The sequence below is a fragment of the Pagrus major genome, chromosome 11, assembly GCF_040436345.1.
Source record: "Pagrus major chromosome 11, Pma_NU_1.0".
Lineage (NCBI taxonomy): Eukaryota > Metazoa > Chordata > Actinopteri > Spariformes > Sparidae > Pagrus > Pagrus major.
Window position 1 is genome coordinate 14,112,474 of NC_133225.1, and position 21,800 is coordinate 14,134,273.

Below are 21,800 nucleotides of genomic sequence, written 5' to 3' on the forward strand. Positions count from 1 at the left end.
ACCTTTCTTGGTTTCCTCTTCTCTAGGAAACAGAAACACCTCATGCAAACTATGTAAAAGATCTTGATTAAGTAACAAAACAAAACTTTGTCAGAGGAAGTGACGGTTTCAACCAGATGACAAATTGGGCCGGTTACCTTAGTAACTAACCAGCTGCAAAATAAAAAAACCACACACACACACTCACACTTTAGTAGTGAGAGTGGGAGACGCCATGGAAGAGCTCGGTAAGACAACTGTCTGTCATACTTTACACTGCTGATGACCTTCAAACCGAACAGTGGATTGATTGTTAGATATTGAAATATTACTGTAATTCTAAAACATTCAGTGCCAGGTGGAGCGATTTAAAACTGATGTAGACAACAGAAGTGAAAAGAAGTATTGATCATAGAATAAGATGATGGTGTTTTACAGTAGGCTATGTATTCTGTGACTCACGCCATGTACAGTATACATTATATCGCCTACTGTATTATGAAATGCAGTTGTGCTTGTGATTATTTGAACAACACTTAATTGTTGCTGTTCCTTAGTAATGTTTTGCTCTGTGTCTGTATGTAATCATGCTGTTTATTGCTTTTAAATTAAGCTGCCGTTTAGCCAGGACTCTCTCAAGAAGAGATACTTCATCTCAGTAGAGTATCATGGTAAAGTGAAGTTAAAGAAATATAATCAAAGAAAGATCAAGCTTCACTGATTAAAATATGCAATCTACAGTATGTCTCGCAAAAAATAGAAGAATTCAATTAAATTTCTTTATGCCTCAAACAAATGAGAGGATGTGCAGATCTTTTTGAGATGTGAAGGCATTAGAAGACATAAACTGATCATTTGTCAAAGACAAGAGTGCTAAAAGCTGAACCTTTAGTCTTTTCTTTTCAACAGCCATTGTTGTCCCTACATGACTTTCAAAGAAATAGCTTCCCATTTTCTCAAATGTTACATGACGTCTAAGAACACATTGTTTTAGAGAAAAGTTGAATTATGTGTCATTTTTGTCACCAAAGTCTTGCAACAAGTCTCACTTCTGCAACATGTCCGCCATCACTTCCTGAGGAAGCTGACTCACTGTGGCAACGTCAAACTGATCTGGCAGCACCTGTATCTGTACATCTAGCACAGTTCGCAGGAAGTGTTTTGCAAGTACAACACTCTCGTTTAACATTGCGCTTTAGTGGTTGCTTGGTGTGAAGACCTACATGCATGCTTGCATATGTGTTAATATTTCTATGTGTGTGGTTAGAAGATTCATGGCCTGTATCCTGCCACAGATTTGCTGTTGGAGGAGCTGGCCCTGAACCCAACAGGTTCAGAGAGTGTCCATGAGAACAGGAGCAAAGGTCCAGCTGACAGAGAGGTGAAGACACAAAAATGTGCTATTTAATTGTGACTGTCACCTATTTAAGCTGTAGTCACAATTCAAATCATTCTCAACCAAACACTTGACAAGTTAATATCTGCATTTATCAATCAATGATAGGATGAATGACAGAGACTCCACTATATTTTGGTTGTGTGTCCACAGGTGCTGGGTGCAGATTATGGCGGACTTAAAAAGAAAGAAAAAGGCTCAGTCTGCTCAAATGTTTACAGGTGAAGATTGAGGCTCCTGTTGACCCGATTCACATTTTCATTGTGTAAACTACAGGAGAAGAAACAGGAAATTACTTTAAATTCATTGCATGTGCTGTAGTTATAAGGTCCTCCACTTTTAAAGCATCTTATTTTACACTACAATCTCAATGACTTTACTTATTTGTAATTACTTAATTTACTTAACTTGATTTCAATACCAGTAAAAAAAAAAAAAAAAAATTCACATAACGTACAAGAGATATTGGAAACAGCATCAAATAATGTAATCCCCTATGTCAGTCTTTGTACATGAAGATTTGTATTATTAAAGGGGCACTAAGAAGTTTCAGAGAAGAATTTCAAATTGTAATATTTACAGTATGAATGAGGTAATAATACAAACTCAGACATATGTATTTTTTTCCATAACTGAACAAACAAGCTGTTCTCAGAGGAAAATAAGGTCCCCAGTACACTATTTGAAGAAGATAAAAAAGTGGCAGGGTCCGCCAAATATAAACAAAGTACAACAGAATGAAATTGTGTTGTCCTTTGAGGTCAGTTTTGTTTATTCAGTCATGAAAACAAAGATAGTTTATTTATTTAGTTTGTTTAAGCATAAAAAAAATCTCCTCTGATTAAGATTTCTGCCCCCAAACTACATAGTGCACCTTTAACGCTCTTTTCTGGATTTTCATGTTTCCTAAATCATTTAAAACATCACCCAGGACACAGCCTTCCCTCATTATGAATATTTACAGTAATCTTTGGGAAGTTGTTGTTCTTGAAGGTAAATATGAGCTATTATGCTTTCTAATTTTCTCCTCTCTTGCTTCTAGTGATCTGCCAGCTCCTGTGGCAGCTGAACAGCGCTCCAGCTCACCCACTGACGAGCTGGACTCCATCTTACAGGATCTGATGGGGATGGCACAAGGGGTCAGTACAGTGACTGCAAGTGCATGTCTCAGAATGATTCAAAACTGTCAGTGTTAATCTATTTCAGCACGTTAAAGAATAATTCACAGAAAATACTCATTTTTACTTTACTTTTCACTTAAATTCATATGAACTTGTGATGAATATGGAAAGAGAGAACAGTGGATGTGCAATAAAGAAGCTTTCCGAACGTGAATGAAATTAACCAGGATTAACAGCAGAGGGCAGCATTGTACTAATGTCGACATCCTCTATAGCTTCATGCAATAGAATTCAAGTAGCCATATAAGTGAATAATAAAAAATAAAAATTAATAAAATGTAAAGCTACAAATAATAGATATTTGTGTTTACTTGTGTCATCATTTAGGATCAAGGGCCTTCAGTGACTCCACCACCACTGACACAGAAAACTTCAATCAAAAAGAAAACAGAAGGTGGGCAACAGGAGAACAAGGAGAGCAGCAGCAGCGGCACCGCAGGTTCAGATGCAAAGGCCTCGACTACGAGAAAGAAAACAGATACAATAGATGATCTGCTGGGGGGGCTGAGCTCTGACCTGGAGAAGATTGGCATACGCACTGTGACCAAGGGCCACTGCGCTGCCTGCAACAAATCCATTGTGGGAAAGGTACAGCAAGTCACGTGAACAAATGGGACAAAAATAAGTTCCCACAAAGTTCCCAAAACCCACTTCTTGTTTTGCTTGGATTTATTTGTCTTTTCCGATTCTTTAGATTATTACAGCGCTGGGTCAAGTGTGGCATCCTGAACACTTTGTGTGTGTGGTATGTAAAATGGAGCTGAGCACCACAGGCTTCTTTGAGAGGGACGGACAGCCGTACTGTGACAAAGACTACCATGAACTCTTTTCTCCTCGATGTGCCTACTGCAAGGGGCCCATTCTGCATGTAAGAACATGTCTTTTTGTTTAATTTTGTATGTTAATGATGTGACATTGCCTTTGTTTCCTGATTCATATTCTAATTTGTTCTGTCATATATTACATTCATTTATTGACACAATAATCTTTTGAAGATTGGATGATGACATACAGTTAATCTTTCTTGACGTATCCCACATGACATCTTAATAAATAAAGCACAAACCCGTATTGGGATTCTTCAGTCTGGGTTTATGCTGCAGACCAAAGTCATTTATCAAAATCTAATGCAACTTCTCCTCTGATTCACTTTTTGTGGTTCACAGACCTCATTTCTGTGCCTCCTGACATTTAAACATGTGATATGAGACAGACCTTACTAATCCTTTTGGGAAGTAAAAGCATGATGTAATATATCTATGTCTGGCTGGTTTACCAGAACATCCTGACAGCTCTGGACCAGACCTGGCACCCCGAGCACTTCTTCTGTACACACTGCGGAGGCCGTTTTGGACCTGAAGGTGAGCGGCCCCTCTCTGGAAACCACAACTTCAGCAAATAGCCAGAAATTATTGCATCCATTATCATTCAGAATTAAATTTATATATGTTATTCCTGTCCCAGGTTTCCTAGAAAAGGAAGGGAAGCCTTATTGTTGCAAGGACTTCTACCACCTATTTGCTCCAAAGTGCTCAGGCTGTGGGGAGTCAGTGAAGGAGAACTACCTGACTGCAGCCAATGGCACCTGGCATCCAGAGTGCTTCGTCTGCTCGGTAAGCCTCTTACCTCAGACCACACACGCGGCTCTGGCTCGCACACAAGCCTGAGAATAAATGAGAAAGATACCCACACATTTGCTTTATTTGCAACATTTTGACCACAAGGCTGATGAAAACCTTATGCCTGATGAATACGTTGCGCTTGAAATGATGCAAATAAATCAAGGGAACCATATTCCTCTGTGTGGGTATCTTTTACATTCTCATCAAACATACTTCTGTATGCAGCATCTGGTCAAAAACGGTTCAGTGTGCAGCCCCTCGTCTGCTATGAGCAGTTGTTAAACATGAAATGCTCTCAGTAGGGATGTTCTGACATAAGGAAGCAGCTTCAACTTGTCATATTTTACAGTCTCTGAAGAAAATGATTCTTGACTGAAAGTACAATCTTCATAAACCTGAACATGAAATAAAAGGAAAACATTCCTCTTAATACAGTTAAGGTCCAGAAACCACATTGTTTGATATAGAGCAGTTATGACCAGCCAGGTCAGATTTCAACCTGGCCTTCAATAACCTAAATCTAAAATCTAACTCCGGAGGGCAGAGGCTCAAACACTCCAATGAGAGGATGAAGTGGACACTCAAAAGTGGCCGAGCCTTTTTAATCAACCTCTTGCTAAAAATAAATAAGGGGGTTCATAAAATGTAGCACCTCTGATCTTACTGGCCACTCTCTCTGTGCTGTGCTGTGCTGTGCTGCAGCCTGGTCTTGTCAAAGGTAGAGAGATTTCAAAATTATTACAAATCTACCAAAGCTCCAAAAGTTGAGGCAGAAGCACAATCATTGCTGAGCTTTTCTGCAGATCGTCGGTGTATTGTCATCAAAACATTATTATTAGAGACTTTGCAATCTAAATCATTTTGATTTGACTGTACTAGAATGTTCAAAAAGTCATAAACATATCTGTAGTTTTAGTTTCCACATGGAGAAATTCTGATCCATGTGTGGATAAAAGCCAATCACATCAACATGAAAGAGACATATTAAGCTCATTTTCAGGCTCATAACTTTATTAACAGGTTAACATGCTTTAGTGTTTTAAAAAAACATTATTTTTCTCATACTGTCCAATGCTGCAGCACTGTATTTCCTGTAAATTTTAGTTTACATGTGAAAATGTGACTAAGCAGATTTCATGTGATTTATGTTTTGTTTCCACATGTGGCGAGTCTAATCCTCATGTGAACAAAAGCCAATCACGTGTGAATGTATGTAGTTCACATCTGAAAATGTAAATTGTTGAGCGTAAACTTTCATGCGAAAATGTCCAGTTCACAAGTGACATTATTTTCTTCTCAGATGTTTACAGTTTCGTTCACATGACAATGAGCCAATCACACGTGAAAATATTCGATAATATATGTGAAGAGGCAAAATTCACATGTGACATTTTAAGTAAGTGTACATTAAGTTTTAAGGAACAGTGGTCACCGTCACTGAGCAAAAAGAGCTTTCTCACTGTGACTTTTTGACTTGTTAAACACAGGTGTTACAAATGTCATTAATGGATTTTTCCGCTCAGGTGTTCCTGTGCCAAAGCGCTGGTGTTGTGCTTGCTGGCATACTGTCATACTGGCACATATAAATGGAACAGAGACATTGCTAATGTTAAAAGTTACACCTGTGCTTTTACTGCTGTGACAAGTCAAAATGTCTGCCAAGAAAAATGTCTGTAATCAACCACAGGACCATATGCAGTTCCCCTCCTGTACAGATCAATTTAATTCAAGTTCTAAGTAAGGCAAAATACCGGATGAGTTGTATGTTCCATGACTATAATGGATATGAACCACCTGACGCAAATGCTGCACACGTTCATGGTCTCCAGAGGATGAATTGTCCTATTTTTAATCTCCTCTTCTGGAGCCAACACCTCATCCAAACCACTTTGTTAAATGACCTGGTCAAACAATGTGGTTTCTGGATCTTAACTGTATTAAGAGGAATCTTTTCCATGTAATTCATGTTCAGGTTTATGAAGATTGTAGTCAGCCAAGAATAATTTTCTTCAGAGACTGTAAAATATGATAAGTTGAAGCTGCTTCCTTATGTCAGAACATCCCTACTGAGAGCATTTCATGTTGACCTGCTAAACTCATGACATTCCCATCAGCCTCAGCTTTACCTTGTGGTTAGGGCTAATTATGTGTTTTCATGCTAAACTAACACTGAGAACATAACAAGCATTATACTTGCTAAACATCAGTGTGTTAGAATTATCATTGTTAGCATATTAGCAGCCAACCTTTCAAATATCTAAGGTCAGCATGTTCTTGAACTCACCATGGAGGGACAATCTGGGATATATTTCCAGAATTTGATAATCTAACTTCATGCAGTCCTTAAATTATAGTATGGTTTGGAAACACACCTCTAATCCAGATTTTACATTATTATCCATCTCGGACTTTTCTCTCTCTGTATCCTCCCTCCTCTCTTCCATCTTTTCCCACACCACTTTGCCTATGTTTCTCTACTCTACCCAGGACTGTATGAAGCCTTTCACTGATGGCTGTTTCATGGAGATGGACGGTCGACCCCTCTGCTCACTGCACTTCCACTCCCGGCAGGGCACTCTGTGTGGCAGCTGTGGTGAGCCCATCACGGGCCGCTGCATCTCTGCTCTCGATCGCAAGTTTCACCCCGAGCACTTTGTGTGTGCCTTCTGTCTGCGGCAGCTCAGCCAAGGCATCTTCAAGGAGCAGAAAGGGAAGCCGTACTGCGGGCCTTGCTTTGACAAACTATTTGTGTGAGACATTCGGTGCATGACATAGAAATAACGCAAAAGAAACCAGTCAAATGTTGCATCGCTGTCATTGTTGGGATTATATAAGTGAAAATGAGGCAACTATACTGCTCCTACATTAGAGTAAATTCAATTATAAGTGCTTGCAATGTTTCAGATGAGCAATAAACGTTTCACTTTTCAGTACTTCATGTTCAACTGAGGTACCGGACATAACAAGTGATTTCTGAATTCAATTAAATGAGGAATGTGTAACATGAAATGTGACAGAAATTATTAATAGACTGTAAAAAATATGTAATATAAATAATGACACGGTTGTAAAACACAAAGAAAACACTTATTTCCAATGATAAAAACGTCGAGGAAACTTTTTACACATGTGCATTTTGGATGGTTCTACAAGGTGTGTTGCTGACACTTGTGCTAAATTAAATGGGATTTCATATATCATGATCACAATAAATTCATAAATGGAGAAAGGAAAACACAGAGGTGCAGTTTTAATCTGTGGTTTCCATTAAACTATCCTCAGTTTGCCGTAAGACTTGGCAGTCCGGAGATGTTCTCTGGCAGTATGGAGCAGTTCGTCCAGGGGCTTTTTCTATGTGCCCTGATAGCTTGTATTGGCAGTGACTGGCACAGACTTGCCGTGCCAACCGGAGTTTCCCCTTACTCTGACTTACCATTTGGCCCCTGGCATGCATTGGATTCAAACACCCTCTTCATGCTCCACACAGGCTCCATTATAGACGCCTATGGAAGATTAATGAAGGTGTTGAGGTGAACAAAGGTGGTTTCAGAAGGAGCTCAGTCACATCACTGCATCTCTTCAGCAGCTCACTTTGACTGTCGAGAGATGAATCGACCACAGAGTGTTTTAGAGTACACTTATATTTGGTGATGTACCTTGCATGTCTAGACCCATTTTTTTTTTTTTTTTTTTTTGTTGCCTGACATTTTTTTTTTCACTCCCACTGATAACTAATAGTGTGGATGGTATGTCAGGGTCAAATATTTACAGCGTAGTTAAGATGCAAAGAAGAAATGTTTTACCTATTTAAATGTGAACTTTGCTGTCAGATCTGCAAACTCATACATCAGAATCAATGTTTTTTTCACCAATACAAACTGCAATTTTCACTATTGCGCTATAAACAATAAGCTCTTGAATTCAATGAGGTATGTTTCCTTTCTCGGGGTGAAAATTATCCTGCCATGTACTCTAGTAAATCTTTATTGACATAATATATAAGACATCTGCATTATAATTACATATTTTGATGAGTTGTGTACTTACATTATCCCAAATGTTTACAACAATGTTCGCATCAGGAAAAATCCACAAGTTTACTCGAGGTAACTGTGCTATCATTTGGTCGCCCCTTACTACTTCCGGGATAGGGAAATCGCCAAAGAGACAAAATATAACCTGAAGACATTACCTTGTCTGTGAACATTACTGCCTGAGTGACATCAGATAGAGTTTCATCAGCAATGGTGGTTGTTTTATGGTGTGTTCCCCACCAGCAAGGCATTATTCATGTGAGTTTGACTGGAGGATCGTGCTTATTTATTTATTAATTCGGCCCCAAAAGGCCAGCCATTTCTTTACTGTACATTAGCCTTATTAAAATAGTGAGCAGCGGCACAGAGGGTGTGTGTGTGTGTCAACATGTTTGAAATCAGGTCAACCTCTCACTAAACCCAAAAGTTAAGAGGTAATCTCTGAGCTCTCCTCCCATCTGTAAACAGCTCAAGATGAGAGCAGAATCTGATATGACTCTCACACAACACTTGCACTCTTTGTTTTGTTTTGATTGAGAGCCCATAGTTTTACACATTGTGCATGAAGCAACAAAATTCACTTTTACATCTTCATGACCTGCATGCTCCCATTTTGCTTGCCTGATTTTAAGGTAAGATTCTTTGTCGGTGCATCCGTCTTTCAAATGTAATTCATTTAATTGAAAACAGGGACAATGTACAATAAATGTATTGCAGCATGTGTATACAATGCAAATATGCAAATAACAATATAAAAAAAATATAATTTCCACTTAATGCTAATAAAGACAGTTGGCTCTGGATGGACCCATGTGTATTCATTCAGAGAGGTATTATCATATCTTTATTTGGCATTATCAAACCAATTCTTCAGACGTCTGCATGTCCCTGAACACATCATAAAGGACGATGTGACAATTGTCAATAGAAGTTTCAAATCTCTGCAAATTATTTTTATATAGCACTTAAACTAGAAACCAGTGGAAGGTAGGAAATTAATTGAAGCTATAAGAAAAGTCTAACTGAAGTAAATGAGGCTAACTGATGGATAGTGCATCAGAAAAGTAAATTAAACGATTTCATTAGTATAAAGTGGAAAGCTGTTTAATAAAGGATTGGAAATCACAGAAATAACTTGGATATAATAAAGGTAACCAAAATGCCGACCTTGACTTCTCGCTGATGTCAAACTGTATCTTATCTAACAGTGTCTATCTTCACATGAACACTGGCTACTTTCTGTAGCCTGTGGGCAGCTTTCTCCAGCTTTTCTTCGAGCCACTTAGACTTGCTGTGTGAGAAGTTAGTGTGCGAGTGTGAACGGAGGTGAGCATTAATCATGCTGTCATCACTGTCAGACCGGGCCTCTGCAGAATATGGACCTTGCATCATGGAAGAAGTGTGAATGTATCGTGTTCGGTCAAAGTCCAAGATCGTAAGTGTTTAATGATCTAACGGCCTTGTGCCCAGATTCCTACTGAACTCAAAGACATACTGTAAAGCTGAATGTTAAATATGTTTACACCAGAGAGATTTGCATTTTGTTGAAACAAGAGGAACCAACACGAACCATAGACTGTCATCAGCTAGGATCTGATCCGAGGCTTGACGTGACAAAATTGTGAAATTTCATATCGTCACATGATTTGAGAGGCAATTATGTTTACTCCAGTATTTAAAATGTTCTTTTCTGCACTATTCACTGTCACAAATGCATGGTGTTTTGCCTGAACTTGCCAAAACCGTCTTGTGCCAAGTGCCAAGACTTGTTTAATGTTCGCTTTCCTACATCAAAGTGCCGTAAACTAGTGGTTAGCTTAAATTTAGATTAGCGAAAAACCTCAGGGAACACTCGTTCCAGCTGTCGAGAGTATTTACTTATGGTAAATACAGACAACAACAAAGCTTTGCAGAATCTCGAGTAGAAAAAGTTGGAAAACAAAAATTACGATGCAGGGAAAGAAATTCTGGCATTCACCGAAAAAATATGAGTGTTATGGCTGAGCGAATAGGGAGGAAAAGGGTTCTCTGGCACGTAGTAAAAATGAGAAAACATGAAATGTGAGCGGGGGTCTTTTTTAAAAGGGTGGCGAATAAAGGGCCGTCTGTGGAAAGCAGAGAGAGTGTAACTCAGGTGACATTTACAGCAGTGAAACAGAGTACGAACGGTCTGGGGAGCGCACTGGGCCATGATGGCAGCAAGAGCTCAAGGGAAAGGGAGGGAAAGGGAGTGAGGAGTATATTGGGACATAATGGATACCGTTGGTGAGGGAGGCAGGGTGAGGAGGGCAGGGGTTGAGGAGTGTAGTTGCAGGAGTTACCCCTGTGTGACACTGAAACCCAACACTTACCTCCTCTCCTGTAAAATGGCTCTGTCCGCTTGGCCACCCCTGATGGGGACGGTGGAGCTTTTCAGCCTCACCGCGGGCCACACCCAGCTGGTGCTGCCCCGTCCTGTAAACCCAGCGGTTCACATCAGCTTTGAACCCATAACTGTCAGACAGGTCTTAGGTACAGACTCACTCATTAATCAGTATATTTGCTTATAGACACACATCCATGGAAACACCATCTGGAGACAACTCCAGTTGCAAATCAGTCCTGACAATGTGAAATCACAGCTCCAGTAGGTGCAGTAAAACATGGGTGGATCAGATTACTCAAACATCATTACCAGGCATGTCCATGTATGTACGTGTGAACTTAACAGGTCACTGCATCTACTCTAACTGTTTTTGAAGACATGTCCATTACTTCGAAGATTATTTGCTGCACCGATAGCTTTGTGGCCACATCATTTTAGGAGCCCATATTAGCTACTTTACGTATTTGGAGTACATTACAAACAAGTGAAAACAGATACAAACAAATGCTGTGTAGGTCCCTTTAAAAGGAGCTGATTTAACTATGTCAATGTTTTAGCTAACTTTATGTCAGTTTTGCAGTTCACAATCCCCTCCGTCCTCCCTAAGCCACCACATGAACTTGCAGCGGTAATCACCAGACATAGCAGCAAACAGGAGGATCCTGCTCTCTGTGCGTTCTCTGTCTTGCCGTATCTGCCATATCATCTCACCATGAAACTGTCAGTTAGCACGGGCGAGACCAAAAGGATACGGCGACTTGTACGGCCAGAAAATGTTCATTATGTGAAGAACTTAAGTGGCCATAACTGGAAAGAGCTGGTGTGTCCAACGCAATTGGCCAAAATGCAAATTTCAGCGCTACACAAAGGTGAGCCCTTAAGCTCACAGAGCCTGTTTAGAGGGTGAAGTTTTATGTGAAATAGAGTGTTTCTGCTTGAGAGTTCATGAGAATGTGTTTTTTAAAAGCAAAGGAAAAGTGACAACTTCAACACCTCAGTAATTACTTCCACACAGAGAGAAGTAGAGTTGGAGTGCAGCTCCACTTCTGGGTGTGTTTGTTTTGGCGTTCTGCTGATGCTAGGTGCAGGTATCACACCTGATTCATGACTGCCTCCTCTGTCCAATAGAAACTTCTTGTTGTCCTTGGCCGAACACTGAGTGCTCGTTGCTATCTCGCACTCCCTCACACACCAGCAAGTGTATGAATGCACACACACGTACAGACACACGAACTTAACAAGCTTGTAAATACTATTTGTAGACTTTCTATTCATACTATCTATGGTTTGGTCTACACAATCACATGCACAGACACAAAAAGATGCTAATTCAAATAGCTACAGCTTACCCACACATGCACAGATATATGCATATGCACACAATTTAATTCGACATATGCATGCTATCTACAGGATGGGTTTGGTGAATAGTATCACGCACACACACAGATGCGAAACACATGCACACACATAAACATATAAATGCTGAGTTTGGTCTTGGTCTCTTTTTTCATCTCTCTCTCTCTCTCTCTCTCTCTCTCTCTCTCTCAGACACCCACTCTCACTCTCTCTCTCTCTCTCTCACACACACACACACACACACACACACACACACACACACACACACACACACACACACACACACACACACGCACACACACACAGCCAAGAACTCTATGGTCTTCTTGGGTTTGGTTGACACAAAGCATTTCTGTGTGAGCATCACTGCCTTCTCTGTGTGCCGGCTGATCCCTCACCAAGTGAACTTGAGGTCTCCGCTTTTATGGGTTAAATGGAGTCAGCTCCCAAGGGGGGGATGCTCTGGGAGGTTCTCAAGACAACTTCAAAACACTTCATGTCCTCTTCCTCCGCTGCATGTCTTTGTCTCATCTCCTTTACATCTCCTGCCAAGTCTCTCTCAGTCGGACCTCCATGCTCAATGCGGCAAAACAAGGAGGAAGAGAGGGAGAAAGAGAACAAAATGCACCATCATTTTGCCTGGATCCCAATAACGGCACAGACCTAACTGGCTCGGGTTATGAGGAAGATTTATAAGACAGTAAGCTCCTTCTGTATGCTAGCCTTTAGTGTCAAGAGGATAGATGGTTTCATTATGCCGCTTCATTGTGTCCATGTGTGGGTGTGCGGTACAGTGTGCCAGAACGGTACGGTCTTGTTTGGGGAAGCTATTCCTGCGATCGATGGAGCTCTTTCAGAAAGTTTTAGTAATTGTTAGAACATGTTTTGAACGGTTGGTGAGCCTCTAATGATTTGGCAGCTCTTTAAGATTACAGAGGTTCAGACCAGGGTTTAAAAAAAGGGTCAGAGTTGGGTTATGGATGGGAATTCGATACTGGAGTAGAGGTTGAGGTTGTTCAGACTTGGATCTCTGTGCTGCCCCGCAGTGTTTGTACGGTACATAGTTAGGGGCTAAGCTTAGGTAGCAAGGCTAAAGCGTGGATCAGGGGTCAGACACTGAGTGGCTCTGGGACTGGGACAGGGCCAATTGGTAATATGGCTGTTATCCAAATCTGCTGCCACTGTAGCAGCCACAGCATGGATCATTATGAGATTTGTTTTGAAGAGTGATGGTTGACCGCAATACAACCCTGTTGCCTGAGAGCTGAACGGCCTCTTGGGTTTAGACGAGCTCGTTGAGGTTTGTTGAGGGCTGGGAAGGCCTGCGAGGAGCAGATCAAGGATGGCTGGTAGATAAATCACAACCGCTGCAGGGGGAGCCCACAAGCCCGGCCTCTTGTCAAACCTCCAACAGGCCCCGCTGTGGAAAACACTGGGAAACTTTGTGTAGCGGTAACATACACACACGTGCAGAGGCCTAATTGCATCATAATGAGTGTAATAGCGAAATACACTTGGCAACTCCAATTGCATGCCGCAGTAATTTCATTAGCAGGTGTCCATTTTCCAGCACCTAGCTGTGGTGTGTTTGACAGAACATCAGTTTAAATTGGACTGAGAGGATTCAGGCTCGCTCCGCTTACGAACACATTAGCAGCTCGCTCCAAACCTTCAGAGTCAGAGGAGACATTTTTCTTATCACTAATCCCCCAGTACTTTCTGTGACACCGTGTTCCCACTGAACCCATTAAGATGCAATCATAAGCCCTTGTCTGAGCCCATGGGCCTCGTCCACAGCTATGTGATGATGGAGCTGGAGTTACTTCTTTGCATAAAAATGATTTAGTGTGCAGTAATTCAAAACCACCGCATTGCTTTCATCATAAAGATTACTTCTTCATTTTTATAATCCTGCAACTTCAGTCGTTGCCGTTGCATTCATCTGTAAAGGCAGTGGAGCCTTTTACAAAGCGTTCTCTCCGAGGATATGCAGCGATCCAAAAAACATCAAGTTCTTAAAATGTAATATTTAATCTTCAGATCTCACTTCCTTAATGGGGTTTACTGCCAGTTGACTGAATCAACTGTGTTTGATCCAAATTCAGATAAATGAACTTTGAAAATATCTATAGCCAAGTGACATTAGTTAAAATGTCGACACATTATTTGAAACGAAATAAAGCTACCTCCCTGATCATACATATTTCTATTTGTTGAAATTATTTGTACATTTATGTCCTGGTTTCCCTTTCCAACTAAAATATGGAGAAAGAATAAAAAAGTTATTTTGTTTGATATAATAGTATGAGGATGCGCCAACCTGTGCTCCAGAATTGGGTCGCATTGTGCAGGTTTAAATGGGCGTGAGTGTCAGGCTAGGATTTTGGCTGGTCTCCCATGAGTTGGTCTGGTTTTTAAATTCATTAAACAGTATATCATAAATATATTTGATAGCAGAATGGGGAGATAGTTCTGGTTGCATACTGAACTATGTCATTTCTCTTCAAGTGAACACTTGAACTGTTGTTTAATGATTATGTCAGCTTGAAAAAGTGTGATGAACCACAATACTGCTGCTATTATTTATGAATTAATTTGTATTGTTTATTCTAGATAGAGTTTTTTCACCCATTTGAGTGTATTTAGAGCAATTATTGGCTGGAAGAACATCAAACCAATCTGGCAACAAGGGCACCAACTTGTTTACTGTTTCTAAAAACTGTGTTGTACTTAATGATAACCAACTATAGGAAACCCATGACAGGATCCTTCCATTTTACATCAGTCTGGGACGGCTGTAACACAGGAGTGGGTTAGAGTGGGTCAACCACTAATTGGAAGGTTGCTGGTTTGATCCCCAGATCCCCCAGTTGCATGTCGAGGTATCCTTGGGCGAGATATCAGAACCCCAAATTGCTCCTGACAGCTGTTCCATCGGTGTGCGAATGTGTGTGAATGGCTAAGCATAGAAATATCATGGGGCACTTTGGATAGGAAGCACTGTATCGCTTGCATTAACCTTGCATGACAGCCTCTACCATCAATGTATGAATGGGTGAGAAGTGTTGCAAAGCGCTTTGAGTAGTTGGTAGACAATAAATGTAAGTACATTTACAAGTCTGTCCTTGAACAATACTTTACAGTGCTACATGTTCTCGGCGAACAGAAAATTTGTGAGTTTTAACACCAAATTGACTTTCCCCCTTACACCAGAAACTCTCTCAATCTACTCTACAGCTCGCTGTCTCTCTTCGTCTCCCTTCCCACACACACCATTGTCACATAGCAACCAACAAAGCCAAGACAAACAGGAACTCTGGGATTATTCAGTCATTTGAATAGACATCTTCTTCACTCTCCTTCCCCGAATGATGTCTGGCTTCGGAAATGTTTCCACTAAACAGTTGAGTCTCCGTGAGGGCTTACGACTGGATTAGAGCTCAAATTACTGACTCTGTGGCTCATTTACGCTCTGAATCCACGGCCTTCAAAACAAAAGTTGCATGTGGACATGTCCAGTGATATGATAATAGCATGAAATGAGAAACACATTTTAAAGAGAGAAACTCTTTCCAGAGCCGCAGAGACGCTTTTATGTGTAACGTTTGATGTTACGACGCAGAGAGGATGTGAAAGCCAAGAGCAAAAGTAAAGATGTTCTGGACATTGGATCAGTGAGAACAAGAGAGGCAACGACACTGGGATAGGTAGGTAGGTAGGTAGGTAGGAGACTTTAGATTTCTCTGAGAAAATGGATCCAAACGGGTGAGGTAGAAGAATAGTTGGCATCAGTATAGCAATAAAAAGTTACAGTAGGAGTAGTAAATGTACGTAATTACTTTCATTACACCATTATTATTTTTATGAGGCTGGACTGAGGAGAGAATAACAAAACAAATGGCAAATGAATATGAGACAGTTGTCTCTGATTCAGCTCTTTTTTAGGAAATTGTTATTTAATTATTGCTTTAATATAAAAAATGTATACAAAGTTTTGGAGCTGAACCAAACAAAAGTGACAAAAACGACAAGGTCACTGTATGTGTTCAACCCAGTAACGAGGTTCTTACCACTGACTACACAACAGGAGGCTCATTTTGGTCACTGGTGTTGTAAAATATTTGGTTTTGGATCAGTCTGTTTGCAGTGTTAGTGGTTTGCTGAAGCCTGCATCACCCAGCTTATTGTTATCTCCCTCTTCTGTCTGCCAAACAACATGGTTGACAACCTGCCAGGTCCCATTTACCATCTCCTGAGATATTATCACTGTATGCTGCTGATGGCTGACAAAGGCTGACTCCAGTTATGACCTGCCCTCACCACGTCCAAACACAACACAAGCACGCTGAGGAGATGAGGGTGAGAATCCAGATGTATGTGGTGATCAGGAGCGGCATCGCATTCATGTAGCAGGCTACTTTGTGATGAAATAACATTGGAAGAGAACTTACTGTTTGCCGTGGCTACAGTGCAACCAGTTTCAACAATTAGATTAGATTTCTGATTTATGGGTACCATTTTTTTCCTCCAATACCTGAACTTTGTTGCAACCCTATAAGCAATAGTGTAAAAAGAGAGTGTTATGAAAAGGAAGAAGTCTTCCCAACTATAATGATATGGCATGTATGTGGCATTAGGTATGCTAATATTTCCAGAAATGCAGAATATTCAATATATCTAATAGCATAAATGCAGGGATAGGATAGTGTGTGGCAGAAAATAAGTGGAGGGGAGTGGAAGAGAAACTTATGAGGGACAAAATTCAAACACCACTTCATAAAAACAGTAGACTCTGTATCCTGTGCGCTCAAATTACTTTGTAAATGCTACTCTGTCAACTTCATTTGAGAGCCTACGATATCAAAACAGCACACAGTTATCTCTGGGCGGGTTCAGTGTGGTGAGCGAGTGGCTGGGACATTGGCTTGGATGTGACTTTCAATCATGGTGGCGTGACTCGACCCAGTAGACTACGCCGGGCTCGGCTCCGGCTCATAAATCAACCGACTGTCTCACCGAGTCTGCTGCAGAGTTCTGAACTCCCCAGAGTGTAATGTATGTTTTAACCTTCTGCAGTCAGACCGGGCTACTCAGTTCAGGTCTCTGATTGGCCACAGTGGACAGCAGAGTCACTGCTTGAGTCTCCCTTTGTGATTCAGCTCATGTCTGTACTCTACGTGGTGTTTGTCAGCAGGTAAAGGATAGAACACAGCAAGAGAGCAGACATTTAACAATAACTATTCTGTTTTCACGACTTTGTTTTTACAAATTATGGTCCTGAAAAAAAGTATTTTTATTGTGTGTTACAAAAGATTAAAAAGAGTTTCAATAAATGTGGAAAATAGATTACCTTGGCATTGATAAGAGGCAGATGGGTTGATTGATAACAGGTCCTTTTACGCAATGAGGGAGAGCTACTGACCAGATGCTGTCAACATTCATATACTGAAAACTTACCTAAATTAAAGGAAGTCCAACAATGCAATGACTATAGTGACCCCTACTATAAGCAGCCCGCAAATAAATTTAGACTTTAATTAATAAAATGTGACATAATTCATATTATTGCATTAATTTTTCCCTTTGTATTAATCCAACTATTTATTTACGCTAACATTTAATTTTATTATTTTTCCTTTGGAATTTTACCCCATTTATTTCCACAAATGTATTTATTTATGGATTTCTTTTTACTTTTGCTTCATTATGCAAATAAGGGGGCTTTATTCTTAAGTGGCTGTCGACTTTTTATCTTGATGAAAATACATTAACTAAACTGCTATTGTGATTTAGTCTTGAACACTTTAATGTACTTGATAACCGAAAAACTGTAGCAAAGGAACTGAACTGCTGAGTCAAGTCCAATTTTTCTGTCCACATTCAATATATTCTCTCACAAATGTTTATGTACAGAATAAGTGTATATGCTGGCAGGTTACACGATGTATGTGTCCACTGATACAGTTTGTATATGCATCTGTATTGCTCCTACTGTATTACTGGCCTCCCTGGTTGGCCATTAAGGTCCCCAGTATGCCCTCCACCTGGACCGGTGCATCAGAGCTCAGTCAGATGCAGGCTGTAATTCATCTTGTATGAGGCCAGGTGGAGACTGGAGGCTGTCATCGTCACGTTATTGATGGGTTGAACTTGGGCCACAAGGAACTGAGCTACATGTTCAGCTTGGCTTGCTAAAAAACAAAAAAACAAAAACAAACTACGTTTACACTGTACTCTTCACTATAAGATTATAATCTTTCGGGAACCAGTCTCAGACAAAGTGTAATGATTACCTCTGTGATGCTGTGAAGTAGTCAATACCAAGGTAACTTGTGGTAAGTGGTTATCGTCATGGGAATACAACACACAAGTCTTGTGGCAGCCCAAACAGAGCCCCAGGCAAGACCATAAATAAATGTAGGAATGAAAGGAGTGGTGGAGTCGGTATATTTTCTTTTCTCTGTCTCTTACAGTAGATTACAGTATAAATCTTGACACATGTTCAGGATCAGCTGAAGAAGCAGAAAATTACCTCTGCAGACGTTTCCTGGGCGGACTGTTTGTGTATTTGTCTCTGCCTGTGTGTGTGTGTTTGTGTATTCAGCCATAACGGTCGTATTGTTCAGTGCGTTTCTGTTCTTTGTGCGTTACAGTTGAGTCACACAAGCCGTGCTGTTTAACGTGTCTCTTGACCCCTGTGTGTTTGTGTGTATTTAGTCATCGAAGCCATGCTGTGTGACACGTTTCAACTGCATGTATGGATCTGTGTTTATATCAGTGTGTGTGTGTGTGTAGCAGTGTAGCGTGGTAGCCTGCTTCTTGACAGGCTCCGGGCCTGCTGACAGCTCCTCTGCTCCCTGTCAAGCACGAGAACAGCTCTACGTGTGAGTGAAGAGTAGCTGTAGGAGTGATGCCAGAGAGCAGAAAGACGTCTGGAGTGTGTGTACGCCATGTGTGTACCTGTGTCGCTGTCTATGTGCGTCTGTGTTTATCAGACTGCACACCTCCTCCTTCTCTACCCTCTTTCTACAAACCATTAATTCCAGACACTTGAAATATGCCCTTCAAAGTAATAAATTATGTCTGTGTTGTATCAATGCAGAGTCATTAATCAGAGCTAATCATCTCAATCTCTTGCATTCCTGCAGCTCTTCACATCAATTGCTTTCCATCACCACATTTTCCTTTTGTGTCTCTCTCTAATTTTTCCTCATCTCCCTGCTCCCAATCTCTCTCTCTCTCTCTGTGAACTGCCCTCGTGTCTCATATTTAGACAAATGCATATCCACACTGACACATGAACTCAAGCCTTCGGGTTTGAGAAGAGCAGACCAGCCAAGTGTTACAGAACCGCGCATTGATCTTGAAAATAAACAGAGCCAAAAAAACGAAGTAGATGTGGAGGGGAAAAGACTCAGAAAAGAGCAGTTGATGGAGAGGAAGCATGAAATGTCATATTGTGTTACCAGAACAACATTACATGCATAGTGGAAAAAAACGAAAAATCACATCATTCAGCCCCCCTCTCCCACGGCCTTACACTGGGTCTGACCTCACTGCTGGAGTCCAGTTATATTAATCACAGATATCTAGGAGCTTTTGAATGCATCATATGGTTCTCTTTGACGAGCCAGCTGAGTCAAGATGTTTGCCCTCCTGTGCCTATTTCTCTGACCCAGAGGAAGCTCATACACAGGTCAGGCATTTGAAGTGTTTTCATACTCATACTCATGTTGAAGCCACATGTCCCTCCAAAACAGCAGAACAGAAAACAGAAATCCACAAGTGTACTCGAGTTAACAATGCGTTTCATTAGGGTGCTGCTGCTCCTTCCAGAAGACAGCGAACAAGACTAAATTCAAGGTGTGAAAACATTTGTGCCGGAGTGACATCAGATAGATTTTCATCAGCAGTGGGGGTTGTTTATTGGTGTATACATCCACAGTGAAGCAAGTTTGACGGCAGGAACATTTGTGTTTATTTGCATTACTCACGCAGTGTTTATATGTGTGCCCCAAACAGCCATTTTACTTTACTGTACACTAGCCGTAAGCTACGGCACACACCAAGGGTGTGTGTGTCTGTGTAGTTAAATTCAGGACAACTCTCTGTGAATTCAGTAGCCTATTCCAGTTCTTTGTTACGTTACGTTCATGAAGTAAAGTACATTTCCCCTCCAGCTCCGGTCGTCTTTTACAGTAATTACATTAATCATCCAAAAGTCAGCTCCGCGAATCACTGCTCCAGTCAGGTTGATAAACAGGAGTGAAGATAAATCTGCTTTTTAATCCCAAAAGTTTAAAAGTAATCTCTGATCTGTCCTCCGGTTGGTAAACGGTTCTGCATAAGACCAGTATCCAAAGTGATTCCAGGTGTTTTTCTTCAGAGGGTCTGACTCTAATCCAGTATCTCTAGGCCACTCTAAGCAGCTGAGAAGCGGCTCTTGCTACCCCGCTACGCCCGGCCCTCCACACTCTGCAAACATATTTTGTTTTGTTTCAATAAAGAGCCCCATGGCGGCAGAAGTTACAAGGTTAAATCCGTAGACATCAGCCATTTTGTGCTGTGTATCTGCCGAAATGCGGGCACGCTCTATGTGGTATTTTGGACACCTGGCCTCACAGATGTGTGCAAACAAAGCTCAAGACGGCCCATGACTAAGACTACCCCCTCAAACACTGCCCACAGCAGCCAGGGTACATTACCACTTCAGACAGAGCTGTGTCAGACTTACACCAAATAAACCTTGAATAAATGCATGATAAACACAGTTAGAGCTTCACAACCACCAAACCCAACATTTTACATCCAAGCAGACAGAGACTGCACTGACTCAGGCTCTGCTTTCTCTACACGGTCCTGTAAACTCACGTTACACAAGCAAGGAAGAGCACCATGTGCAAATCCAATGTTGGCTGACAGCAGTTAAAGCAACTCTTCCCCATCTCTGTTGATCTTTAAGCGTGACGTCTTTTTACCGGGGCCAGCTTTGATGCCACGAATTTACTATACATGTGACATAAAAGCATCTCGGACAATGAGATAATCTTCAAAGAACCTCATTAGAGCCGATGACCGTCTTCAAAAGAAGGTCAAGTCCAAATCCAGATTTTTGTCTACTTAAAGAAGAGCTCATCTGATCCTTCAGGCTGAAATTCATGTGTGGTTCCTGCACATCAGTGCAGACCAGGGGCTTTGATTTAATGGTATCATAACACATGCTGCTTATACTGTGTTCCCCAGTCAACGCAAAAGGCCTTATTTGGCACTGGCAGCCTCTGTCGAACCCCTGCTTGGATAAACCACAAACAGGACATTGACAATGAATATCAAAAGTATTATACAGACTAACATTAGGTTTATATATATATTGTATTTCCATGATATCATGATATGAATGCATCTATTGTCTGGTGCTGAGAGTTGCACTGTGGTTGTTGAAATGACAAGAGGGGACTCATCATTATTCCGTCATATCTTACTCTTTTACCATTCGAATAGCGAAAGGTAGATCTGCTTAACAGCAGGAAGGCTCTTTTCAATCCTCCACCTGCCCTGCTTTGGCTCTCAGGGGTAAATGTGGCACAATGAGAGGAAATACAGCAGGGGGGGTTCCCGATATGGATAATACAAATACTCATAATGCCAATGATCAGTGGGAGAGAACACAATGCATCATGGGGTGACTTTGCCAGCCATGCCTTTGATGTGAGAGCATTATAATTTCAAGAAAACAAATACAAAATATGGATCTCTGTCAGTAAGTATGTGTGTATTTGTGCCAAAAGAGCAAAAATAAACACTGTTGCTTGATTAAAATCTCAGTACAGGAGCCACCTTGACAATGTCTACTAGAATATGTTT

At 40.9% G+C, this 21,800-nt stretch overlaps 1 protein-coding gene across 1 annotated transcript; it reads left to right on the forward strand.

Annotated features, from left to right (window-relative positions):
• The first annotated feature begins 177 nt into the window (after positions 1-177).
• lpxn (leupaxin) lies at positions 178-9,013 on the forward strand. The gene is made up of 9 exons (XM_073476124.1): positions 178-227; positions 1,275-1,360; positions 1,529-1,596; positions 2,418-2,514; positions 2,884-3,144; positions 3,251-3,424; positions 3,836-3,917; positions 4,021-4,169; positions 6,666-9,013. The coding sequence occupies exons 1-9, from the start codon at positions 215-217 to the stop codon at positions 6,930-6,932; spliced, it is 1,197 nt and encodes a 398-aa protein (XP_073332225.1). The 5' UTR covers positions 178-214; the 3' UTR covers positions 6,933-9,013.
• The last annotated feature ends 12,787 nt before the right edge of the window (positions 9,014-21,800 follow it).

What these genes read in the sequence shown, in the direction of transcription:
- lpxn (XM_073476124.1), top strand. An exon ending in TGATGGGGATGGCACAAGGG is followed by an intron (nt 2,515 to 2,883) that starts GTCAGTACAGTG and finishes GTCATCATTTAG; the next exon opens with GATCAAGGGCCTTCAGTGAC. An exon ending in AGGCCGTTTTGGACCTGAAG is followed by an intron (nt 3,918 to 4,020) that starts GTGAGCGGCCCC and finishes TTCCTGTCCCAG; the next exon opens with GTTTCCTAGAAAAGGAAGGG.